Source organism: Macaca nemestrina, chromosome 6, assembly GCF_043159975.1.
Source record: "Macaca nemestrina isolate mMacNem1 chromosome 6, mMacNem.hap1, whole genome shotgun sequence".
Classification (NCBI taxonomy): Eukaryota; Metazoa; Chordata; class Mammalia; order Primates; family Cercopithecidae; genus Macaca; species Macaca nemestrina.
The window spans coordinates 4,061,184-4,087,710 of NC_092130.1; the positions used below are offsets into that span (position 1 = coordinate 4,061,184).

A 26,527-nucleotide genomic window follows, 5' to 3' on the forward strand; every position below is an offset into this window, starting at 1 on the left:
TCGTGATCCGCCCGTCTCGGCCTCCCAAAGTGCTGGGATTACAGGCTTGAGCCACCGCGCCCGGCCTGACTTATGATTTCTTAACAACAATTCTGGAAGCTAGAAGACAATGGAAGATTTCCTTTGATGTTCTGTAGAAAAGTTATTTCTAAGCAGATCATATATCCTTAGCCTAATTATCAATCAATGCATGAGAAGATAAAGACATTTGCAGACAAACAAGATCTCAAAAACTTTACTTCCCATACACCTTTCTTAGAAAGCTACTAGGAATAGATTCCTTAAATGAAGGTATGAGCCATGAAAGAGAAAGACAGGACAAACAAGTCATCCAACCTTGAAAAGCATTAAAGGGGACTCTCAAATTTACAATGAAGACTGGAAAAGAGGACGAGTGATCCAGACTGAAGGAGATCAAAACATTCTACCTCAGATTTTTGAGAAGAAACTAATAGGACAACCCGGTGTGAATAAATATCTTGAGGGGATATTGAGACCAACTGAGGCAGGAAAATAGGGTCTGGAGGCAGGGAACCTACGGCCAATTCATGTTGAATTCCTAGAACTAAATCAAAAGAAAAACCCCAATTTTCCATGCCCAAGTACCAAAAGGACCAGAGGCTTCTCCTTTTGCAACCCTGGCCCCTCCTACAACTAATCAAACTGATGGCAGGCCACGACTTCATTTACATAGGGTGTACATCAAGTACAATGGGAAACCTCTAGAGGGTATTTAAACCCTAGAAAATTCTGTAACCAGGCTCTTGAGTTGCTTGCTTGGGCCTGCTCCCATCCTGTGGAGTGTGCTTTCGTTTTCAATAAATCTCTGCTTTTGTTGTTTCATTTTTCCTTGCTTTGTTTATACATTTTGTCCAATTCTTTGTTGAAGACGCCAAGAACCTTGACACCCTCGGGAGGGTGTCAACTAGGAGAGAATTTGGGGTTGAATTCTGATATGTACAAGGAAAGCAAGAAACTTAAAAATAGGATAATTATTAACCTTAGGGAAAACAAAAAGATATGAATAAAAGGAAAAGCAATCACGGTTTAGTACTTAGTAAAATTCTGACTAGCATACATAGTTATAGTAATAGAAACATTGAACACTGATATAAAAATTATAATGATATTAATGATATAGGGGCTGGGAAATATGTGTGTGATGGGGAATGTGGGGAGGAAAAAGAGCAAACTCCTTATCTTTCATGTGAGAAGTCAACAGATAATGGCTAACGATGAAAAATCAAGAAGCGGCACTGAAAGCATGTTATTTTGCCATATGGAGGTAAACATTAAAAATACCAATTAAAGAGAAACAAAAATGCAGGTGAGGGGACCTGGAGAGAAGTGTATTTCTGAAGTCTTGTAGAAACTAGCCTACTGTTTGTATGTGTAGTTCAAAATGAAAGAAAGAAAAGAAAATCCCTTAAGAGGGGGTCATATGGAGACTGATCATCTCTCTCTCTTTCTTTTTTTTTTTTTTGAGACGGAGTCTCGCTCTGTCACCCAGGCTGGAGTGCAGTGGCGCGATCTTGGCTCACTGCAAGCTCCGCCTCCCGGGTTCACGTCATTCTCCTGCCTCAGCCTCCCAAGTAGCTGGGACTACAGGCGCCCACCACCACGCCTGGCTAATTTTTTGTATTTTTAGTAGAGACGGGGTTTCACCGTGGTCTTGATCTCCTGACCTTGTGATCCGCCCGCTTCGGCCTCCCAAAGTGCTGGGATTACAGGCGTGAGCCACCGCGCCCGGCCTCTCTCTCTTTTTAAAAATATGTCTTTGAGGTATAATTTACATACAATAAATTGCCAAAGTTTTGTTTGATGAATTTAGATAAATACATGCATACATCCTTGTAATCACCAACTCAGTCTAATATCCATTTCTTAATGAATCAAAGGTAGTTCATTTTCCTGCCAACTGAAACAAATGATTTTTTTCATTGAGTAAGCACGAAACAGAGGACCTGGCCTAGATTTACAGGTCACAAACACCCCTCAAGAATGCCTATCTTTGTTGTTGTTGTTGTTTTGTTTTTGAGACAGAGTCTTGCTCTGTTGCCCAGGCTGGATTGCAGAGGTGCAATCCTGGCTCACTGCAACCTCTGCCTCCCAGGTTCAAATGATTCTCATGCCTCAGTCTCCCGAGTAGCTGGGATTACAGAAGTGCACCATCATGCCTGGCTATTTTTCTACTTTCACTAGAGGTGGGTTTTGAGGCCAGGCTGGTCTCAAACTCCTAGCCTCATGTGATCTGTCCCCCTTGGCCTCCCAAAGTGCTGGGATTACAGGCCTTAGCCACCATGCCCGCCCCAAAATGCCTTTATTTATGAGACAAGAGTTTTCCTCTGTTGCCCACGCTGGAGTATAATGGCACGATCTCGGCTCACTGCAGCCTCCACCTCCTGGGTTCAAGCAATTCTCCTGCCCTCAGCCTCTCAAGTAGCTGGGATTACAGGTGCCTGGCACTATGCCTAGCAAAAAAAAAATTTTTTTAATGTATTTTTTAGTAGAGATGGGGTTTCACCATGTTGGCTAGGCTGGTGTCCAACTCCTGACCTCAAGTGATCCGCCCACTTTGGCCTCCCAAAGTGCTGGGATTACAGGTGTGAGCCACTGTGCCCAGCCTTAAATGCCTATCTTTAAACCCAAGAGTCATACCTTGTACAGTGAGAGGCTCACACCACAAGAGGTGAAAATGAAAGCAACCGAGAGAACAGTGCCTTGTGTATCCCACTCACTCTAATGCCTAGGCAGCAAAGCATAATGGTAGATGGAATTGTTCTCATTATATAAATTATTTTTCACTTTTTAAAATTTATTTTTTATTTGCTTTTGAGACAGAGTCTCACTCTTGTTGCCCAGGCTGGAGTGCAGTGGTGTGATCTCGGCTTACTGCAACCTCTGCCTCCCAGGTTCAAGCGATTCTCCTGTCTCAGTCTCCCAAGTAGCTGGGATTACAGGCGCATGCCACCACGCATGGCTAATTTTTGTATTTTTAGTAGAGATGGGGTTTCACCACGTTGGCCAGGCTAGTCTTGGACTCCTGGGCTCAGGTGATCTGCCCGCCTCGGCCTCCCAAAGTGTTGGGATTACAGGCGTGAGCCACTGCGCCTGACCAATTTTCCACTTTAAAATTCAACTGTGCTGTCTTGTGCTCTTTGCTGATCCTCTGCTTACTGATTTTGCACCCCTAAAATGATTAAGATTTAGATAAAATACCACATATAGGGAAATAAATATGGGCATGCAAACTAAGGGGGTAGGAAAGCTGACCAATGCCCAAAACATAATGAAACGTCCTCCTTTTTATTAGAGGATTTATCATACTCAATACCCCATGTTGACCTGTGAATACTACTTTCAACAAATATGTAAGAACATATGAGAACGTAAGTATGAGTGGAAGAGTTTCAACGCTGCTCTGAACAAAGAGATGCCGGTACACCCTTCTAGTAAGAGCCATTTCCAAAAAAGCAAGGGATGTTCAGATGCTCAACATATGATGGGGTTACATCTGGATAAACCCAACTGATATAGCTTTGATATTTGTCCCCTCCAAATCTCATGTTGATGTGATCCCCAGTGTTGGAGATGGGGCCTAGTGGAAGATGTTTGGGTCATGGAGGCAGATCCTTCATAAATGTCTTGGTACTGTCCTCATAGTAACGAGTGAGTTCTCACTCTATTAGTTCACTTGAGAGCCGGCTGTTTGAAAGAGGTTGGCACTATACCCTTGTCCCTGGTCTTCCTTCCTTCCCTGCCAGGTGATACTCCAGCTCTCCTTCACCTTCTGTCATGAGTGGAAGCTTCCTGAAGCCCTCACCAGAAGCAGATGCTGGAGCCATGTTTCTTGTACACCTTGTAGAATTGTAAGCCAAACAAACCTCTTTTCTTTATAAATTACCCAGCCTCAGGCATTCCTTTATGGCAACACAGAGGGACTAAGACATCATTGTAAGTTGAAAACATTTTAAGTTGAAAACGCATTTAATGCACCCAATGTACCGAACATCGTAGCTTAGCCTAGCCTACCTTAAATGTGCTCAGAACACTGACAGCTTATAGTTGGGCAAAATCATGCAATACAAAGCCTATTTTGTAACAAAGTGTTGAACAGTTTATGGAATTTATTGAATATTATACTGAAAATGAAAAACAGAATGTTTGTTGGGTACTTGAGGAATAGTTTCTACTGAATGGTTATCACTTCAGTACCAATGTAAAGTCAAAAAATCCTAAGTCAAACCATCATGAGTCAGGGCTGTCTGTAGTTCCAAAAGAAAAATTCCAGCCCACGATCCCCTGCCCTAAAGATCATACTTTCCCCCTTGGTATAAGCATATAGTAGTTCCATGCTTCCAGAAACTCTCACTCTGATTCTGCAAAAAAAGAGCACATGCTTACTATCTATTGTACCTTGTCAACTACATGACCTATTGTTACAGATATTACTTTTCAGAAACTAGTAGTGACAAATGAGATTTATATTGAGGTTCATCGGGGGATAGGAATAAATGCAGGTTAATAGAAACTGAAAAGTTTTATATAAGGTTCTCCCCTAGATCTCATAATGTTGTTTGGACAATATTGAAATAGACCAAAGGAAGTCTGTTGGTCTTGAGAGAAAAATCACTCAAGCTATGTGGTGCCTGCCGCATTGTTGGTTTCTTTTATGATTATCAGGAGGGGGTTATTTTATGATTAGCTATAGTTTTATTTTTAAAAATTAATTATTTTTGAGATGGAATCTTGCTCTGTCACCCAGGCTGGAGTGCAGTGGCGCAATCTCGGCTCACTGCAACCTCTGCCTCCTGGGTTCAAATGATTCTCCCATCTCGGCCTCCCAAGTAGCTGGAATTACAGGAATGCATCACCACACCCTGCTACTTTGTGTAGTTTTAGTAGAGACGTGGTTGTGCCATGTTGGCCAGGCTGGTTTCGAACTCCTGACCTCAAGTGATCCGCCTGCCTCAGCCTCCCAAAGTACTGGGATTACAGGTGTGAACCACTGCACCTGGTCTATCTGTAGTTTTAACAATTAGCCCTACTACACTACCTACTGACTAGAAAACCTCACCTGGCTGATATTCTGGCTTTAGCAGCTGCCCACCTATAATCCCTTACCTCTTCCCATCTCAGGGCTCAGGTGGCTGCTCACCTGACATTGTGGGGCTGCTTGTCACAGGACAGCACCATGTTTGCAATGGACTGCTGCAGGTGCTGCCGTTGTCTCCTCAGGGTCTGCTGGAAGTCATCTTCTAGGGTCTGAACGACATAACGCAGGAAAAGGACTCGCCCAGGCAGAGTCTGTCCCTGTGGGAAAAAGAATGAGAAGTCAGTCTTTGCAGTCTCCTGGATGACAGTCAACATTGGGCTCTCATAAACACTAAGCCCAAGAGAAGGCCATGCATCAACAAGTATGCCTGTGCTTAAAAGAGAGGCTCCCAGGAGAGGGTAGGTAGTCTGGGTCATTATGAGAGAGGACAAATAGGGTGACTGCTGAAAGAATCATACCTCATAAGATTTCAGAAACCATTTTTTAAGTATTATTACTTGTTCAAAGGATCTAGTCATCTGCAAATAATTATAATTTTCTAACACCTAAGTTGCAATCAAATATCTACTGGAATCTCTAGGATTGTAGATCATTTGATTTAAGAGACCGCCATGGGAAGTTAATCTCTCCCTGTCACTGAACCTATCAACCTCAGGATATACCCAAAACTACGGATGGCAAAACAGAGAAAGAGAAACTGGTTCTTTAATGACTCCTGTGCTGCTAGATCAAACTGCCATGATGTCCACTCTGCTAATGAACTTTCAGTCATGGGACCTGATTGAGCCAAGTCTGTTGGCTTGGCTCAACCTGACTGCTGGGCCAAGTCTGAGTTGGGTATTCTGTTACAGGTGAAATGATCCTAACTGACAAACAGTTGAAGAGCATGGGCTTTGGAGGCACACAGCATTCAGTTTTTGTTGCTGTTTTAGATCTAGCTCTGTCCTTTATTTAAGCCGTCTAGAACTTAGCGTCCTCGTAGTTTATATGGGGATAATTCTAACCTTACCAAAGACAGTGTAAGTACTTGTCACATAGTAGGCAGCCATGCACAATTTGTTGGTTTCCCTTTACTACGAGACAAGTGCTGGGAGCTTAGGCTTCAAACTTTAAAGAATGAGAGGTACCAAACTATTTCGGGACTATGTGGAAACCTCCGAACTCCAGGGAATAGGTATATTTTCTCAGAACATAAACTAATGGACCAGGATATGATTCAGTCAGTAGGAAACTAAGTGACCATTCTAAACACATATCATTTCTTTCTTTTTTGGGAGGAGGTGACAATATCTTTGTCTTCCACATGTGTTTATTTTTCTCTAATCCTTGATAACCGATGCAAATGCTTTTTTAAAAAATCAAGTACCTGTGCTAGATTTTTCTTTTTTTTTGTTTTGGAGTCTCGGTCTGTCACCCAGGCTGGAGTGCAGTGGCACAATCTCGGCTCACTACAACCTCCGCCTCCCAGGTTCAAGCAATTCTCTAGCCTCAGCCTCCCGAGAAGCTGGGATTATAGGTGCCTGCCACCAAGCCCGGCTAATTTTTGTATTTTTAGTAGAGACAGGGTTTCACCATAATGGTCAGGCTGGTGTTGAACTCGTGACCTCAGGTGATCCACCCACGTTGGTCTCCCAAAGTGTTGGGATTACAGGGGTCAGCCACTGCGCCCAGCCTTGTGCTAGATTTTTGATAAAAAGTCTTCTACTGACACCACTCTCCACCACTACTTGTCTTCTCCAGTATCCTAGAATAATTTTTAACTCATTCTTCTAGAAGTCACCATAAACATCTCTAAAGAAATAGACTTTTATTATGATTTCTTGATTTATCAACTGTAGACATTATCTATTGATTTCTGCTATGCTAGGTAAGAATTTACTTAGGCCAAATCCCCCACCTCTTCTCTTCCTAAAATAAGTGTATTTCTATCACCTACAGACAGTTATCTCTTGACTCCCCATTTTGGAAGATAAGAATGTTACACCAGCCCTACTATTTTCAGAAGTCCTGTCGCTTTTCATCTTCCAACCTTTATCTTCTATACTTTCCATTTTACATCATCAAGGCTAATAAAATTGTCTCCTATGCTTTGTATATATTCTAAATGTTATAACTCCATGGTGTTTACAGTGTCAGGATTATGTTAAAAGTATTTACTAAATACATTTACTAAATACTTTTAGTAAATCCACATAGTAAACTAAGAAAATCATTCCTTTCTTGTGAAGCTTTTTGTTTTTCTAGAGTTTTGCTTTTTTCTCCCCTCCTTTAACTACCTGTAATTATAATATACCTCTTTCAACTCTTCAAGAATAGTGCTGAATCTTGATAATACCTTTTTTCCCCGAAATAATTCTCTCTCTCTCTCTTTTTTTTTAAATAATGTGGGCTGGGCATAGTCATTCATGCCTGTGATCTCAGAACTCTGGGAGGCTGAGGTGGGAGGATCATTTGAGGCCAGGAAATACCACCAGCCCAGGAAACATAGTGAGACCCCATCTCTACAAAAATAAAAATAAAGAAATGAGCCATGCCTGTAGTCCGAGCTACTTAGGAGGCTGAGGCAGGAGGATCACTTGAGTTCAGGAGGTCATGGGTGCAGGGAGCTATGATCATGCCACTGCACTCCAGCCGGGGTGACAGAGCAAGAGACCTTGTCTCAAAAATAAATAAATAAACCTACTTTAGTAGCATACCATAAAATTCAGCCATTTTAAAAGTACAATTCAATGACTTGTAGTAAACCTACTGAGTTGTGCAAACATTACCATAATCTATTTTTAGAACATTTCCATTACCCCAAAAGATCCCTCATGGGCACTTACAGTTCCCTTTCCAATCATCAGGCCAAGGCAACCACTCATCTGCTTTCTGTCTCTCTAGATCTGCCTTTTCTAAACATTTCTTAGAAATAGAATCATATAATATGTAATGTTTTATGTGTGGTTTCTTTCACATAGCTTAATTTTTTTAAGGTTTGCCTGTATTATTAGTATGCATCAATAGCTCATTGCTTTTTATTACTGAATAGTATTTCATTTTGTTTATCCATTCACCAGCTCATGGACATTTGGGTTATTTCCACATTTTGGCTATTATGCATAACACTGCCTTGAACATTTGAATATAAGTCTTTCGCTGACAGACATTTTCGTTTTTGTTGGGTCTATATCTAGAATTGAAATAGATAGGGTGAATAAATTTATGTTCAACTTTTAAAGAAGTGTCAAACCATTTTCCAAAGTGCCTGTACTATTTATCTCTCATCAGCAATGTATGAGACTTACTGTTCTCCACATTCTTGGCAATGTTTGTTATTATCTGTTTTTTCTTTTTTTTTTTTTTTTTTTTTGAGACGGAGTCTCGCTCTGTCACCCAGGCTGGAGTGCAGTGGCCGGATCTCAGCTCACTGCAAGCTCCGCCTCCCGGGTTCGGGCCATTCTCCTGTCTCAGCCTCCTGAGTAGCTGGGACTACAGGCGCCCGCCACCTCGCCCGGCTAGTTTTTTGTATTTTTTAGTAGAGACGGGGTTTCACCGTGTTAGCCAGGATGGTCTCGATCTCCTGACCTAGTGATCCGCCCGTCTCGGCCTCCCAAAGTGCTGGGATTACAGGCTTGAGCCACCGCGCCCGGCCAATCTGTTTTTTTCTTTAACAAAACTTTAAAAATTGTGATAGGGCCGGGCGCGGTGGCTCAAGCCTGTAATCCCAGCACTTTGGGAGGCCGAGACGGGTGGATCACGAGGTTAGGAGATCGAGACCATCCTGGTGAACACAGTGAAACCCCGTCTCTACTAAAACTACAAAAAACTAGCCAGGCGAGGTGGCGGGCGCCTGTAGTCCCAGCTACTCGGGAGGCTGAGGCAGGAGAATGGCGTGAACCCGGGAGGCGGAGCTTGCAGTGAGCTGAGATCAGGCCACTGCACGCCAGCCTGGGCGACAGAGCGAGACTCCGTCTCAAAAAAAAAAAAAAAAAAAAAAATTGTGATAAAGGCCAGGCACGGTGGCTCACACCTGTAATCCCAGCACTTTGGGAGGTCAAGGCAGGTGGCTCACGAGGTCAGGAGATCACAACCTTCCTGCTAACACGGTGAAACTCAATCTCTACTAAAAATACAAAAAATTAGCCAGACATGGTGACGGATGCCTGTAGTCCCAGCTACTCGGGAGGCTGAGGCAGGAGAATGGTGTGAACCTGGGAGGCGGAGCTTGCAGTGAGCCAAGATTGCGCCACTGCACTCCAGCCTGGGCGACAGAGCGAGACTCCGTCTCAAAGAAAAAAAAATTGTTATAAAAACCATATTATCATTAAATTTACTACCTTAAACATTTTTAAGTGTACAGTTCAGTAGTGTTAAGTATATTCACAGTCCTGTAAAAGATCCCCAGAACTTTCCATCTTGCAAAACTGAAACTCTATATCCATTGAACAACTTCCCATTTCACACTCCCTCATACTGTTTTCCACAGCAGTTGTACCACTTTACAATCCCACCAAGAGTGCACAAAGGTTCTAATTTCTCCAAATCCTTGCCCACACTTATTTTTTGTTTTTTAAAAAATAGTGGCCATTCTAATGGGTATGAGGTGACATTGCATTGTGGTTTTGATTTGTATACCTCTAATGACTAGTTATATTGAGTATCTTTTCACAAGTTTGTTGGCCATTTCTATATCATCTTAGGAGAAATGTCTATGTAAGTCCTCTGCCCATTTTGAAATTGGGTTATTCATTTGTTGTCGAGTTGCTGTCGTTTTTTATATATTCTGGATATTAACTCTCATCAGATAAATGATTAATACATATTTTATCTCATCCCATAGGCTGCCTTTTCACTCTATTTTTGTATTTTCTATTTTTATTGCTTACTCTGCTGACGCATAGAAGTTCTGAAGTTTGATGTAGTACTATTTGTCTATTTTTGGTTTTGCTGCCTGTGTTTTTGGTATCATATTCAAGAAATCAATTGCCAAATCCAATGTCATGAAGCTTTGCCCCATGCTTTCTTCAATGAATTTTATAGATTTGGGTCTTATATTCAGGTCTTTAATGCATTTTAAGTTAATTTTTATATGTTCAGAGTCCAATTTCATTCTTTTACAAGTGGATATCCACGTTTTCCTATGACATTCAGAGACTGTCTTTTCACCACTGAGTAGTCTTGGCACCCTTAATGAAGGTCACTTGACCATGTACCAAAGGTTTATTTCTGGGCTCTCTATCCCATATCTCTATCTTTTTTCTTGTAACACACTGCTTTGATTACTGTAGCTTTATGTCTTACAGTCAAGAAGTGTGAGAACTCCAACTTTGTTCTTTTCATTTCAAGATTGCTTTGACTGGCCAGGCATGGTGGCTCACGCCTGTAATCCCAGCACCTTGGGAGGCCGAGGTGGGCAGATCCCCTGAGGTTGGGAGTTCAAGACCAGTCTGACCAACATGGAGAAACCCGTCTCTGTTAAAAATACAAAATTAGCCAGGCATGGTGGCACATGCCTGCAATCCCAGCTACTCGGGAGACTGAGGCAGGAGAATCGCTTAAACCCAGGAGGCGGAGGTTGCAGTGAGCTGAGATAGCGCCATCGCACTGTAGCCTGGGCAATAAGAGCTAAACTCTGTCACAAAAAAAAAAAAAAAAAAAAAAAAAAGATTGCTTTGGCTGTTGGGTGTCCTTTGCAAGATATCAACTTTTTTTTTTTTTTTTTTTTTAAAAAAGACAGAGTCTCACTCTGTCACCCACACTGGAATGCAAAGGCAAGATCTCAGCTCACTGCAACCTCTGCCTCCCGAGTTCAAGCAATTCTCTGGCCTCAGCCTCCTGAGTAGCTGAGATTACAGGTGCCCAACATCATGCTCGGCTAAAGACACCAACTTCTTTTTTTTTTTTTTTTTTTTTTTTTGAGACGGAGTCTTGCTCTGTAGCCCAGGCTGGAGTGCAGTGGCCGGATCTCAGCTCACTGCAAGCTCCACCTCCCGGGTTTACTCCATTCTCCTGCCTCAGCCTCCCAAGTAGCTGGGACTACAGGCGCCCGCCACCTCGCCCGGCTAGTTTTTTATGTATTTTTAGTAGAGACGGGGTTTCACCGTGTTCGCCAGGATGGTCTCGATCTCCTGACCTTGTGATCCGCCTGTCTCGGCCTCCCAAAGTGCTGGGATTACAGGCTTGAGCCACCGCGCCTGGCCAAGACACCAACTTCTGAAAGACTAAAAGTTCATGTCCCTTAGGATTCAACATGAATTTTAGGATGGAATTTTCTATTTCTACACATACACACACAAAAAAATGCTGTTGGGATTTTGATGGGAATTGTGTTGAACCTGTAGATCACTTTGGGTAGTACTGACATCTTTTTTTGTTTTTTTTTGTTTTTTGAGATGGAGTCTCGCTCTGTCGCCAAGGCTGGAGTGCAGTGGCCAGATCTCAGCTCACTGCAAGCTCCGCCTCCCGGGTTCCCGCCATTCTCCTGCCTCAGCCTCCTGGGTAGCTGGGACTACAGGCGCCCGCCACCTCGCCCGGCTAGTTTTTTGTCTTTTTTTGGTAGAGACGGGGTTTCACCGTGTTAGCCAGGATGGTCTTGATCTCCTGACCTCGTGATCCGCCCGTCTCGGCCTCCCAATGTGCTGGGATTACAGGCTTGAGCCACCGCGCCCAGCCAGTACTGACATCTTAACCATATTAAGTCTTTCACTCCATGAATACAGGAAGCCTTACCATTTATTGGTGTCTAATTTCTTTCAACTTTTTGTAGTTCTCAGTGTACAAATCTTTAACCTCCTTGGTTAGGTTTATGGCTAAGTATTTTATTCTTTTTGATGATACTGTAAATGAAATTGTGTTATTTCCTTTTCAGATTTTTCATTGTTGGTTTAACAAAAATGCAACTGAGTTTTGTGAGCTGGTTTTATATACTACTGTTTTGCTGAATTCACTTATTATTTCTAGTTTTTTTTTTTGGTGAAATTTTAGGATATTCTACACATAAGATCATGTCACCTGTGAACAGAGATATTTTACTTCTCCCTTTCTAATTTGGATGCCTTTTATTTCTTTCCCTTGACTAACTGCTCTATCTAGGACTTGAAGTACTATGTTGAATAGAAGTGGCAAGAGTAGGCATGTCTGATTTTAGAGGAAAATCTTTCAGTCTTTCACCATTCAGTATGATGCCAACTGTGGGCTTTTCACAAATGGCCTTTATTATGTTGAGGTAGTTTTCTTCTATTCCTAGTTTGAGCGTCTTTATCGAGAAAGGGTGTTGAATTTTGTCAAATGTGTTTTCTGCATTAATTGAGGTGATCGTGTGTTTTTTCTCCTTCATTCTGTAATATGGTGTATCACATTTATTTTCATATGTTAAACCATCCAGGAATAAATCCCATATGTTCATGGTGTACAGTTGGCTCTCTGTATCTGTGGGTTCTGCATCCATGGATTCACCCAATTAAGATTTGAAAATATTTGAAAAAAATTTACATCTATACTGAATATGTACAAATGTTTTTTCTTGTCATCATTCCTTAAACAATGCACTATAACAACTATTTACATGTAATTTACATTGTATTAGGTATCATAAGTAATCTACAGATGATTTGAAGTATGTAAGAGGATGTGTATAGGTTATACAGGATTTAAACATCTGCAAATTTTGGTATCCAAGGGAGGTTCTGGAACCAGTCCCCCCATGTAGTCAACCAAGGGATGACTGCATATCCTTTTAATGTGCTGTTGAATTTTAGTTTGTTAGTATTTTGTTGAGGGTTTCTTCATCAACATTTATCAGGTACATTGGTTGGCAGTTTTATTGTAGTTTTTTCCTTTCCCTTTTTTTTTTTTTTTTTTTTTTTTGAGACGGAGTCTTACTCTATCGCCCAGGGTGGAGTGCAGTGGCACCATCTCAGCTCACTGCAACCCCTGCCTCCCGGGTTCAGGCGATTCTCCTGCCTCAGCCTCCCCAGTAGTTGGGATTTCAGGTGCATGCCACCATACTCGGTTAATTTTTGTTATCTTTAGCAGAGATGGGGTTTCGCCATGTTGGCCATACTGGTCTTGAACTCCTGGCCTCAAGCAATCCAAACACCTTGGCCTCCCAAAGTGCTGGGATTGCAGGCATGAGTCACTGCGCCCAGCTGCTTGTAGTTTTTTTGGTCTGGCTTTGATATCAGGGTGTATCATGCTACTAATAAAGACATACCCTAGACTGGGTAATTTATAAAGGCAAGAGGTTTAGTTGACCTACAGTTCCACATGACTGGGAAGGCCTCACAATCATGGCAGAAGGCGAATGAGGAGCAAAGTTACATCTTATATGGCAGTAGGTGAGTTTGTGTAGGGGAACTCCCCTTTATAAAACCATTAGATCTCATGAGATTTATTCACTATTATGAGAACAGAACAGGAAAACCCGCCCCCATGATTCAATTACCCCGCACCGGGTCCCTTCCATGACACGTGGGAATTATGGGATCTACAATTCAAGATGACATTTGGGTGGGTACCCAGCCAAACCATATCACAGGGTAATGCTGGCCAACTCTGAGGAGGATTGGTGTTTTTATTTAAATGTTTGGCCAAATTTACTAGTGAAGCCACCTTGTTGCAGGCTTTTTTGCTGAAAGGTTTTTGATTACTGACTCCTTACTCGTTATTGTTCTGTTCAGATTTTTTAGTTTTTCATGAGCCAATCTTGGTAGGTTTCCAGGAATTACTCCATTTATTCTAGGTTATCCAGTTTATTGGGAGTATAATTGTTGGCAGTATTCTCTTATAATCCTTTTTATTTCTGTGGCACTGGTTGTAATGCCCCCTCTTTCATTTCAGATTTTACTAATTTTTAAAAATTCTATCACTGAGCTATCAATACTGATTTTAGTAATTTGAATCTTCTCTCTTTTTTAATCTAGTTAAGAGTTTGTCAGTTTTGATCTTTTCAAAAACCCAACTCTGTGGCTGGGTGCAGTGGCTCATGCCTGTAATCCTAGTACTCTGTGAGGCAAAGGTGGGAGGATCACTTGAGGCCAAGAGTTCAAGACCAGCCTGGGCAACTTAGCTAGATTCCCACCTCTACAAAAAATAATAAAAAAATTAGCTGAGTATGGTGATGCATGCTTGTTGTCCCAGCTACTTGAGAGGCTGAGGCTGGAGGATGGCTTGAGCCCAGGAGTTCAAGGTTTCAGTAAGCTATAATTGTGCTACTGAGCTCCAGCCTGAGTGACAGAGTGAGACCCTGCCTCAAAACAAATGAAATGTTTAAAAACCTCATATCTTAGTGTTGTTCATTTTTTTCCCTATTCTCCATTTATCTCTGCTCTAATCTTTACTATTACTTCCCTCTGCTAACTTTGGGTTCAGTTTCTTCTTTTCCTACTTTAGATATAGTCAGGTTGTTGGTTTGAGATCTTCTTTTTTAACGTAAGCATTTATTTACATCTGTAACTTCTTAGTGCTGCTTTTGCTGCATCCATGTTTTTGTATGTCGTATTTCCATTTTAATTTGTCTCAAGGTATTTTAAAATTTCCCATGAGATTTTTTTTTTTTCTCTGAACCACTGTTGTGTGTTGTTTAGTTGTCATATATTTGTGTGTTTTCCAGATTTCATTCTGCTGTTGACTTCTAGTTTCATCCCACTGTGATTGGAAGATACTTGGTATAATGTCAATGTTTTTATATTTTGTTTAAGTCTTGTTTTGTGGCCCAACCTGTGGTCTATCTGGAGAAAATTCCATGTACACTTGAGAAGAATGTGTGTTCTGCTGTTTTTGGGTGGAATGTTTTGTATATGTCTAGGCTGAAATGGCTTATAGTATTGTTCAAGTCCTCTGTTTTCTTATTGATTTTCTGTCTGGTTATTTTATCCATTATTGAAAGTGGGGTATTGAATCTCCTACTATTATTGTGTTGTCTATTTCTTCTTTCAATTCTGTCAGTGTTTGCTTTATAGATTTAGGAGGTCTGATGTTCAGTGCATATATATTTGTAATTTTTATACCTCCTTGGCGAACTGACCCTTTTATTATATAATGTCCTTCTTTGCCACTTGTAACAGTTTTTGACTTAAAGTCTTTTTGTCATCTATTAGTATAGCCACCCTTGCTCTCTTTGGGTTACCATTTGTGAGGAATATCTTTTCTCATCCTTTCATTTTCAGCAAGTCTTTCTTTCTTTTGTTTTTTAGAGACAGGGTCTTGCTCTGTCACCCAACTGGAGTGTAGTGGCACTATGATAACCTACTGCAGCCTAGAACTCCTGGGCTCACGGGATCCTTCCACCTCAGCCTCCACAGTAGCTGGGACAATAGGTGTGTGCTACCATGCCTACTAATTAAAAACAATTTTTTTTTAGAGACAGAGTCTTTCTATGTTGTCTAGGCTGGTCTTGAACTCCTGACTTCAAGCAATCCTTCTACATTGGTCTCCCAAAGTACTGGAATTACAGGCATGAGCCATTGCACCTGGCGACAAGAGTTTGGTATTTGAAAACATAAAGTGAGACTCTTGTAGATGGCATATAGTTGGATCCTGGTTTTTAGTCCATTCAGTTATCTCTGTCTTTTAATTGGGGACTTTAATCTATTTGCATTTAAAATAATTACTGATAGGGAAGAACTTACTATTGCCATATTAATTATTTCCTATATGTCTTGTAGCCTTTTCAGGCCTACTTTCCTTTGTTACTGCCTTCCTTCATTTTTCATTGATTTTTTTTGTAGTGACATGTTTTGATTTCTTTCTCATTTCCTTTTGGGTATATTCTATAGATATCTTACTTGAAGTTACCATTGAGATTACATAACGTATCTTAAAGTTGTAACAATCTAGTTTAACAACTTCGTTGCATACAAAAACCTCTACTTCTTTACTACTCCACCCCAATTTATGTTATCAATGTCTTAAGTTAGATATTTATATACTGTATACCCATAACTTATTTTATTTTTTGAGACAGAGTCTTGCTCTGTTGCCTAGGCTAGAGTGCAGTGGCATGATTTTGGCTCACTGCAACCTCCACCTTCTGGGTTCAAGCAATTTTTGTGCCTGAGTAGCTGAGACTGCAGGCATGCACCACCACACCCAGCTAATGTTTGTATTTTTAGTACAGACAGGGTTTCACCATGTTGGCTGAGCTGGCCTAGAACTCCCGACCTCAGGTGATACTCCCACCTCAGTCTCCCACTCCAGGAAAGGCACGGTGGCTCATGCCTGTAATCCCAGCACTTTGGGAGGCCGAGGTGGGCGGCCAGGCAGCCCCCATACAAGTCAGTACATTGTATGCATGGTCCACTCTTTTGTTTCTGGCCCAAGGGAAGAGCCAAGGTATGGGAGATTTTCTCCTGGTTGAACCATGCTTTGCCAGGTAGGGAAAGGCACATGGGCATGTAAAATACCACAAACTTTCCTAGCACTTTTGATAGACTATGCTCTGGGTTAGGCATTGGCCTGGGCACTGAAGCTTCTTAATTCGGCTCTAGAGTTCTCACAGTGATATTCTGGCCTGTATATGGTTGTTAATTCAGTGTCTCCATGGGGTAACAAGGGCCTGGAGCTTCCTAGTCTACCATCTTGCTGATGTCTCCCAGACTGTTCCTATTTAAAGTCCTCCGTTATTTCACTCCAATCTGGACTAATTGCTTCCTAGGTGCGCTCTTCATCGTAATTTTGGGACTTCTCTTCAATATTCTCCTGGATTAAATCTGATGTTCCCTGGATCCCATGCCTTCCCGCTTTTTTTGATTACTTCCTCATGCCTTTGATACACTACCTCAGTAACCTCCTAAGAAACAGGGTGTGGGGATATATTCTCAAATTCCTGCATAGCTGGAAATGTCTTAATTCTATCCTCACACTTAACTGATAGTTTGGCTATGTACAGAATTCTAAGTTGAAAGTAATTTGTTGTAGCTAATTGCTTTAGGTGAGCAGACAAAAAGTTGGCTATTAAACTCGGGGATCCTTAAAGGTCAGAATGTGGAAGACCTTTTTCCTGTAGCACCAACTCTGCACTAGCTGTCTTTGTTTATTACAGACGGTTCCTTCAGCTTTTTTTTTTTTTTTTTTTGAGACGGAGTTTCACTCTTGCTGCCCAGGCTGGAGTGCAATGGCATTATCTTGGCTCACTACAAATTCCACCTCTCGGGTTCAAGCGATTCCCCTGCCTCAGCCTCCTGAGTAGCTGGGATTACAAACATGTGCCACCACACCCAGTTCATGTTGTATTTTTAGTAGAGATGGGGTTTCTCCATGTTGGGCAGGCTGGTCTCAAACTCCCGACCTCATGTGATCTGCCCGCCTTGGCCTCCCAAAGTGCTGGCATTACAGACATGAGCCACCGTGCCCAGCCTCATTAAACTTTTTTAGACAATAAATTCTCTCACTTTTTGCCTGAAGGTGGGTAACCTGGCTACTGATCCTCCTGTCCTCAGTAATGAAGAGGTTGGCTGTTCCATCCACCAACTTTCAAAATAAATATCCAATTACAGCCCACATCTGACTCCTGCCCTCTATTAGATACTGTGTTTCTGAGTCCAAGACCTCTCTGGTGCTCTAAAGGGAAGATTCGTCCTTCCTTGGCTGTAGCCTCTCTACATGTATATGGCTTTCTCTGCCCAGCTTCATCAGTCATTACTCTTACATTCTCTGTAGGTCTCCCTAATCTTCATTCAAATCCACTATCCTTCCCCCTTTTTTATAGCCATGAATTTATAACTTTCTCTATTCATTTACTATTATTTTTAATGGGATCTCAAGGAGAGGGATAAGTAAACATACTAAATCTTGAATTGGAAGACAGCACATACCATTTCAATAGGAATTTTTTGGCAGGGGTGGGAGTATCAGGAGGGAATAATGGTGTAGACTTTATTATCAGATTTACTGTCACTTTTCTTTTCAGACAGGGTCTTGCTCTGTCACCCAGGCTGGAATCACTGGCCTTGACCTCCTAGGCTCAAGCAATCCTCTTGCCTCAGGCTTCCATGTAGCTGGGACCACAGGCATGCGTCATTATGCCTGGTTAATTTTTTATTTTTATTTTTGTAGAGACAGGGTCTCACTTTGTTGCCCAGGCTGGCCTTGAACTCCCGGGCTCAAACTGTCCTCCTGCCTCGGCCTCCAAAAATGTTGGGATTATAGGTATGAGCCATGGCACCTGGTATCACTTTTCTTTACAGTTAAAACTTCCCCTACAGAAGATATAACCTCGTAATTGTTGTTACCTCTTCCTCCATGACGTAGGTGAGCAGTTTCCAGTCCCACTCCACTGTCTTGGCATTGGCTGGATGTAGCCTGAAAGTCAAGTGAAATCAATTAGAATTATGGAGAATTTAGAGGGAGAAGGGATGGGATCTGGAAGGTGATAGAAGGAAGAAGCCTCTTCTTATCCTCCACGCTCTTGCTCACCCTGTGGTATTATACCATGTCAATCTGAGGGTAGTGGAACTTCATTGTTTTTTGCTACCCAGTATCCACTCCCCTTTTGGAAAGCTTTAGTACTATAATTTTGTCTTAAGAAACCAACTCTTCACTACTCTTAACCAACTAGTTTTACCTACCAGAACGCCAAAATGAAGTATATGACTTTTTTAGCCAATCATGCTGTTCTACCCCTCAATTCACAGTGATTGGCTCAAAGATATAGTCATGTCTCTCATTAGGCCAATTAAATCCTGCAAGACTCAATTTCAGAACTCTTGGGTGACTGTAAAGGAAACAGACACTCTCTCCCACTGGAAGTGTCATAAAAGCCTGAGGGTGAGAGGGCTACCACACGCAGCCCCAAAACAGAACCAAAGTAGAGCTGCAAAATGAATCCTGGTAACCATTTTTGTATACTGAATCAAGTCACATCTTACTCCTAGGTTTCTAGTAACAAGAGGCATTACATTCTCTTTTACCAGTAGTTAAGGTCTGCTTGGACTGGGTTTCTTATCATTTGCAATTTAAATAACACTAATATACTAAGTCACCCACTGTGTAACAGGTTAAAAAAGCCTGTCAAGAGAAAGCTATGCCCTGAGTCCAAGATCCCTAGAAGATTCACCAACAGCCAGAGGTTACGGTTCATACTGTTGAATTTTCATGAGAAGCATGTAGGCCTCCTTTAGGACATCCACAGTCTCAGAGCCACTGAGCAAGATTTTCTGGATGATGTGAGCCACAATTTCTCTTGGTGGGTAATGCTGGGGTGACACAAAGTCCATCAAAAACTGCACAGTCCCCAGGGGAAAATTCTCTTCAATGGTATTTGCTACCATTCTTAGTCTTCGATGAGGGATGGGTTCTAATTTTTGACCCTTGTTCTGTAGAGATTAAAAAGAAGGAAATTAGGAGGGATTTCTGTAGAATACAAAAATAAGAGGTTCTAGAATAGGTTGAAGACAGCAACGTTTTCCAGGCATTTGAAATATTTCATAATGAGAAAAAAAAAAGAGGCTGGGTGTAGTAGCTCACACCTGTAATCCCAGCACTTTGGGAGGCCAAGGCAGGTGAACTGCTTGAGGTCAGGAGTTCGAGAGCAGCCTGACCGACATGGTGAAACCCCGTCTCTACTAAAAATATAAAAATTAACCAGACGTGGTGGCATGTGTCTGTAGTCCCAGCTACTTGAAGGCTGAGACATGAGAATTGCTTGAACCTGGAAGGTGGAGGCTGCAGTGAACCGAGATGGCGCCACTGTACTCCAGCCTAGGTGTCAGAGCGAGACTCCATCTCAAAACAAACAGACAAACAAGAGCTTTAGCTAAAAAACTTTTAATGACATGGGAAAAAGCTTATATAAAGTTAAAAAATCAGAATTCAATATTATACATATAACTTGATTTCATCTATGTTAAAATATAGCATAGACAGAAAAATACAAATGGGTCAAGAGGTAGCCTAGGTTGATTTTGGGGTGAGGGTAACTAGAGACTTAGGGATAGCTGTGATACTATATCAGATACTGAAATAGATAAGAAAGAAGTTTTAAATTCATTTTGTTGTTAGGAGAAGAATTCCATTTTTTTTTTTTTTTTGGTGAGAAGAGTAACTATTAAGTTGCTTCTTCCCCCAAAAAATATGTATATAAAGACTGTGACAGAATATGTGAAAAGTGATTTTCTATTATGTGGGTGGTAGAATTAGAGGTGATTTTTTCTGTATGTGCTCTTCCATATTTTTCAACTTGTCCATAATACACACTTATTACTTTTATAATTAAAATTAAACAATTTTAAAGTTTGATTGATATGAGGATTTAATAACAATAAATTTTGAACTTTTTTTTTTTTTTGAGACAGTCTCGCTCTGTCGTCCAGGCTGGAGTGCAGTGGCGCGACCTCGGCTCACTGCAAGCTCCGCCTCCCGGGTTCCCGCCATTCTCCTGCCTCAGTCTCCCGAGTAGCTGGGACTACAGGTGCCTCCACCTCGCCCGGCTAGTTTTTTGTATTTTTTTTTTTTTTTTTTTTTGAGACAGAGTCTCGCTCTGTCGCCCAGGCTGGGGTGCAGTGGCCGGATCTCAGCTCACTGCAAGCTCCGCCTCCCGGGTTTATGCCATTCTCCTGCCTCAGCCTCCCGAGTAGCTGGGACTACAGGCGCCCGCCACCTCGCCCGGCTAGTTTTTTGTATTTTTTAGTAGAGATGGGGTTTCACCGTGTCAGCCAGGATGGTCTCGATCTCCTGACCTTGTGATCCGCCCTTCTTGGCCTCCCAAAGTGCTGGGATTACAGGCTTGAGCCACCGCGCCCGGCCTTAACTCTTAATTTTTTTTTTTTTTTTTTGAGATAGTCTTGCTCTGTCACCCAGGCTGGAGTACAGTGGCATGCTCATGGCTCACTGCAACCTCTGCCTCCCAGGATCAAGCCGTTCTCCCACCTCAGCCTCCTGAGTAGCTGGGACTATAGGTGTATGCCACCACGCTCGGCTAATTTTCTTTGTATTTTTAGTAGAGACAGTTTCGCCATGTTGCGCAGGCTGGTCTCGAACTTGTGAGCTCAAGCAATCAAGCCTGTCTTGGCTTCCCAAAGTGCTGGGATTACAGGTGTGAGCCATCGTGTCCGGCCTTAAACAATTATTTTATTTATTTATTTATTTATTTGAGATGGAATCTCACTCTGTCGCCCAGGCTGGAACGCAGTGGCGCGATCTGGGCTCACTGCAAGTTCCGCCTCCCGGATTCACACCATTCTCCTGCCTCAGCCTCCAGAGTAGCTAGGACACAGGTGTGTACCACCATGTTCAGCTAATTTTTCAATTTTTTATAGAGGGGGTTTCACCATGTTGTCCAGGCTGGTCTCAAACTCCTGGGCTCAAGCAATCCACCTACCATGGCCTCCCAAGATGCTTGGGTTACAGGCATGAGCCACCATACCCAGCACTGAAGACTTAATTGATCCACAACCAGTTCTTACAATAATCTTAGGAAATACATACTATTATTATTCCTATTTTATAAATAAAGAAACTGAGATTTGGAGGGTAAGCATTTGTCATACAACAAATGGCAGAAGCTGGTTTCAAACACAGGTGGCATAAACTTCAGAGCCATCCTCTCAACCCCTACTCCCCATAAACAACAAAAATAGTAAGTGTATATATTAAAAATCCCAATTATTAAAATAAGTAAAATGCCTATGTATAAAAAGGCAACTGGGAAGGAAATACATCAAATTATTCACAATAATAAATGCTGTCTGGGCCGGGCGCAGTGGCTCACGTCTGTAATCCCAGAACTTTCGGAGGCCGAGGTGGCTGGATCACTTGAGGTCAGGAGCTCAAGACCAGCCTGGCCAACATGGTGAAACCCTGTCTCTACTAAGAGTACAGAAAATTAGCCGGCAGTGGTGGCGGGTGCCTGTAATCCCAGCTACGTGGGAGGCTGTGGCAGGAGAATAATCGCTTGAACCTGGGAGGCGGAGGTTGTAGTAAGCTGAGATTGTACCACTGTACTCCAGCCTGGGTGACAGGGTGAGACTCCATCTCAAAAAAAAAAAGAAGAAAAAAAGAATGATCAGGCAGAGGCATTCAGAAGGAGAAGACATAAAACATATTAGAAGATGTAATAATTTTAAAAAAGAGAAAAAAAATCATTCCCCAAGGTCAAATCAGTATGAATCCTTGGCTCCTGCCTACCTGGATCTTTGCTTGAATGAGGAGAGCATACCTTTTGACAATGAACTATTTCAAGCTGGTTTTCTTAATATGGGGATGGGATGTACGTAACTAAAAAACACTTCATACTGTGGAACTTAGCCACAGTTATTTTCCCTGACACATCTAGTTTCCTTCTCATAAATCAATGATGACCAATGGAAAGTAGCATTCCCACTCATGTCTTAAAATTGAGTTTCCTCCCCCAAAGTCAGCAAGTAATAATTTTGGAGGCCCTTAAGTGATAGAGTATTATTATGTCTGTGATATGGAAGCTATAATAAGGGCATCAGGAAGGGAAAGCATAGGAGTTGAAGATAAAAATTTATTTATTTTTTTGAGACAGAGTCTTGCTCTGTGGCCAAGGCTGGAGTGCAGTGGTGCAGTCTCAGCTCACTGCAACCTCCACCTCCCAGATTCAAGTGATTCTCCTGCCTCAGCCTCCTGAGTAGCTGGGATTATAGGTGCCTGCCACCACATCCAGCTAGAAGACAAGAATTTACATAAGGCCTACGATGAGCCCAAAACCCTGACACTTTACATGTATGACCCCGTGAGGTATGTTATTACTTCCGTTTTACAGATAGGAAAGCTAAGGCTCAAGAAGGTAAAGTGCCCTGCCAGCCGCAGTGGCTCACGCCTGTAATCCCCGCACTTTGGGAGGCTGAGGTGGGTGGATCATGAGGTCAGGAGATTGAGACCATCCTGGCTAACACGATGAAACCCTGTCTCTACTAAAAATACAAAAAATTAGCCGGGTGTGACAGCATGCGCCTGTAGTCCCAGCTACTAGGGAGGCTGAGGTAGGAGAATCTCTTGAACTTGGGAGGTGGAGGTTGCAGTGAGCCAAGATTGTGCCACTGCACTCTAGCCTGGGAGACAGAGTGAGACTTCATCTCAAAAAAAAAAAAAAAGAAAAAAGAAAAAAAGAAAAAAGTGACAGTTTTTAAGTGTGGGGCTAAAATTTGAACCCAGATCTGGGCCTCTACACTGAATGGGTCTTCACAAGTGGAAGAAAGGTAAGAAATTTCATTTACGAATGAAATTTCATTAATTTGACCTGTCCTCTCATGCACGGACTCCAGTCACACTGACCTTCTCCTAGGCCTAGGGAAAGGACACCCAATCCCTAGGGGAAGATGTTAGCTCACCTCTCTTGTGTCTTTATCCGGTATTAGTGTCTGAAAGAAGAGGTGATGAACCGGAGGTCGTAAGAAGTACTTCAGTCTATGCAGGCATGGTCTGTTGTACAACCCACCTTGTGGTGTTCGTGCTTGTACATGGGCCGACCTGAGTTTGGCAGGCTCTGACAGTGATATTTCTTTTCTGGCTGGGGTTTCCATGACAGAGAGCCAAGGAACTTTCTCTAAGGGAGTTTCAGACAGTGGGCTGGGAGAGCAGCTTGGAGAAGACGGAGCTGAGATATCCATAGGCATGTCACGGTTCTGTACACCATTCTGGGTAGAGTCAGGCCTGTCTCCTGGTAAGCGAGGGATGTCTCTAGGTGAGTGTGTCACATCCCCTGATGAGTGTGGCCTGTCTCCAGGTGAATGTAACACATCTCCCGGTAAGTGTGGCATGCCCCCTGGTGACGGTGGTACATCTGGTGACGGTGAAGCATCACTTGATGACTGTGGCACATCTTCTGGTGACCCTAGCATGTCTCCTGATGACTGTGGCATATCTGGTGATGGTGGCATGTTTCCGGGTGACCGTGGTACATCTCCTGGTGACTGTGGCATGTCTTGCACGTATGCCACATCTTGTGGATGTAATATGTTTTGAGGTGGGCCTGGTACATCTTGAGGTAGGCCCAGAGAGTCTTGAGGTGGGCTTGGTGAGTGTTGAGGATGCCATAATGAGTCTTGAGGTGGGCTTGGGATATTCTGCCCAGGGCATGGCACTTCTTGAGGTGGGTGAGTTAGAGCTGGTAGGTGGCACTGCATGGTTTGTGATGGGCATGACAAAGCTCGTGGTGGGCATGAGGAGGCTCGTGGTGGACATGGTGAGGCTCTCAGTGGGCACGGCAAAGCTTGGAGGGCACATGGCAAGGCTTGTGGTGGGCGAGGCACATCTTGCTGTGGGCATGGCAAGGGTGCTTTTTGATTGCTGCTGCTGCTGCTGCTGCTGCTGCTGCTGCTGCTACTATTATTGCTTGTTGGGGAGAGGGAGCTAACATCTGAAGACAGCTGTAGGCCTGCCAAGAAGCTGAGGTTACCTGTGAATGTGGCTGAGCTACAATTAGGCTCTGTTGGATAAACAGAGCTTCCACTGATGGATGTAGCGGGTGGGGGACCGACAAAGGTGTTTTCTTCCACTAGGTCCAAATCTACAGGATCACTGTTAATGATTCTCCGTGCTGTAGGCTGAGAGCTTCTGTCCACCTGCCCTTCCATCGCCTCTTTGCCAGAGAGGCGGGCACATGTCTGAAGACTGGTTGGCTCCTTCTGGGAAGGAGTGACAGGTTCTAAAGTTAAGTCAAGAGTGGCAATAGGTCTATTTTCTCCCTCAGCTCCTGTCAGGTCAATCACACACAGTCCATTGCGATCTTTTGTCCTTGGTCTGGTCTCTCTAGTTAAGTCAATGAAGTCCTGTTGAAGGATTGTATGAAGAGAAGAGGTCAAGATGGCAGTATTAGCTTTATCTGAGATGACTTAAGTCTTAGCTTTTAAGGATAAGCATTACTTTACCATTTCACCTCACTGATAAGTTACACACCTTGTATAACATAAGCAATAGTATTGCTAAAGCTGTCAATTTCTATACCTTCTTAAATTCTCCAAATGCCACAGGCACATGACTAGGATCATAGTGGGATTTTTTTTTCTGGTCCAAGGAGGACAGGGGAGTAGTAGGAGATATTCCAACCTTGAGTCACAAAGCAAAAAGCAACCTTTGTTTGGAAGGTCAAATACACAGGATAACCTACAACAAAAGCTAAATAAGAAGTGAAACAAATGTAAGAGAACCTATGTGCTAAGAACATGTTGAGTATTTTCACATCTCTTTAATTTTCACAACGACCTGATAAGGTAGGCATTATCAATCCATCATACAGATGGGGAAACTAGAGTTCAGAGGGGTTATCTACCTTAAGATTATACAGCTAAGTAGCAGAGACAGACATTCAAACACAGATCTGTCTACTTCTTTCCCTGTGAGGGCCTAGGAATGTACAACTTGATTCAATATGTAATCAGCCTAGAAACAGATATGAAAGATAATATAACAAGGGTAATAACACCAATAGTGTAAGTCTGAACTCTAAGTAAGTAAATTAATGAAAACTTCGGATATCCACTTCCATTCCTTGGCAAATTGATCAGGCTATTCACAAAGCCTAATGATACAGTACAGAGGTATTGTAATCAACCCCTGTACCATAAGCCTAGAAAACTATTGCTCTATCTTCCAGGTGTCTTCTCACTTACTTGGATACTATCACCATTGGTACTTTAGGGCCCTGAGGCTAGCAATACTATTGCTGCTCCAACAGCTACCATGCTATTTCTCTTAATAGGTGGTCACCATTGTCAACAGCACCAAAGCAGAATACAGAATTCTGGGTAGGTCAAGTGAGAAGCTGGCATCCTGGAATAGGGATTCCCTCATCCTGGAATAGGGATTGCTTGGTGAAACCTAATGCCTCATTCTTAGGAAGCAGCCATATGGTATCACCACCTTTAGTGGCTTGGCTCGCAATGGCTAGTAGAACTGAACATAAATAGCTGAAAGGCCATCAAAGGTCCGAACTCAACTCCTCTCCCATAGACAACTGCTAAAATGCAACATCACCAGGTCTCTCCCATTTATTTATTTATTTAATTTAATTTTTTCTTGAGACGGAGTCTCACTCTATTAGCCTAGGCTGAGCAGTGGTGCAATCTTGGCTCACTGCAAACTCTGCCTCCCGGGTTCAAGCGATTCTCCTGCCTCAGCCCCCCAAGTAGCTGGGATTACAGGTGTATGCCAACACACCAGACTAATTTTTGTATTTTTAGTAGAGATGGGGTTTCACCATGTTGGCCAGGCTGCTCTCGAACTCCTGACCTCAGGTGATCTGCCCGCTTTGGCCTCCCAAAGCGCTGGGATTACAGGCATGAGACACTGTGCCTGGACTATTTAAAACCCATCACTGGCTAGGTACGGTAGATTACCTAGGGCCTAGGAATGTTTGCTTTTGTCCTTTTTTTTTTGAGATGGAGTCTCGCTCTGTCGCCCAGGCTGGAGTGCAGTGGCCGGATCTCAGCTCACTGCAAGTTCCGCCTCTCGGGTTTACGCCATTCTCCCGCCTCAGCCTCCCGAGTAGCTGGGACTACAGGCGCCCACCACCTTGCCCAGCTAGTTTTT

The 26,527-nt window shown here is 42.7% G+C and overlaps 1 protein-coding gene across 5 annotated transcripts in view; it reads right to left on the reverse strand.

The window, feature by feature from the left end:
* Positions 1 to 26,527, reverse strand: part of LOC105480933 (SUMO interacting motifs containing 1) — a 93,301-nt gene that overhangs the window by 25,165 nt on the left and 41,609 nt on the right. For all 5 annotated transcript variants that reach the window (XR_986681.3, XR_011624415.1, XM_071098061.1 and 2 more), the window contains exons 2-5: positions 23,329 to 24,768; positions 19,118 to 19,350; positions 18,268 to 18,337; positions 5,159 to 5,313 (exon numbers count right to left, since the gene is read on the reverse strand). Coding sequence is in view for 3 of the 5 variants with exons in the window: in XM_071098061.1 (XP_070954162.1) it covers positions 5,159 to 5,313; positions 18,268 to 18,337; positions 19,118 to 19,350; positions 23,329 to 24,768 (1,898 nt within the window). In the remaining 2 variants the exon portion in view is untranslated. The remainder of the gene's footprint in view (positions 1 to 5,158; positions 5,314 to 18,267; positions 18,338 to 19,117; positions 19,351 to 23,328; positions 24,769 to 26,527) is intronic.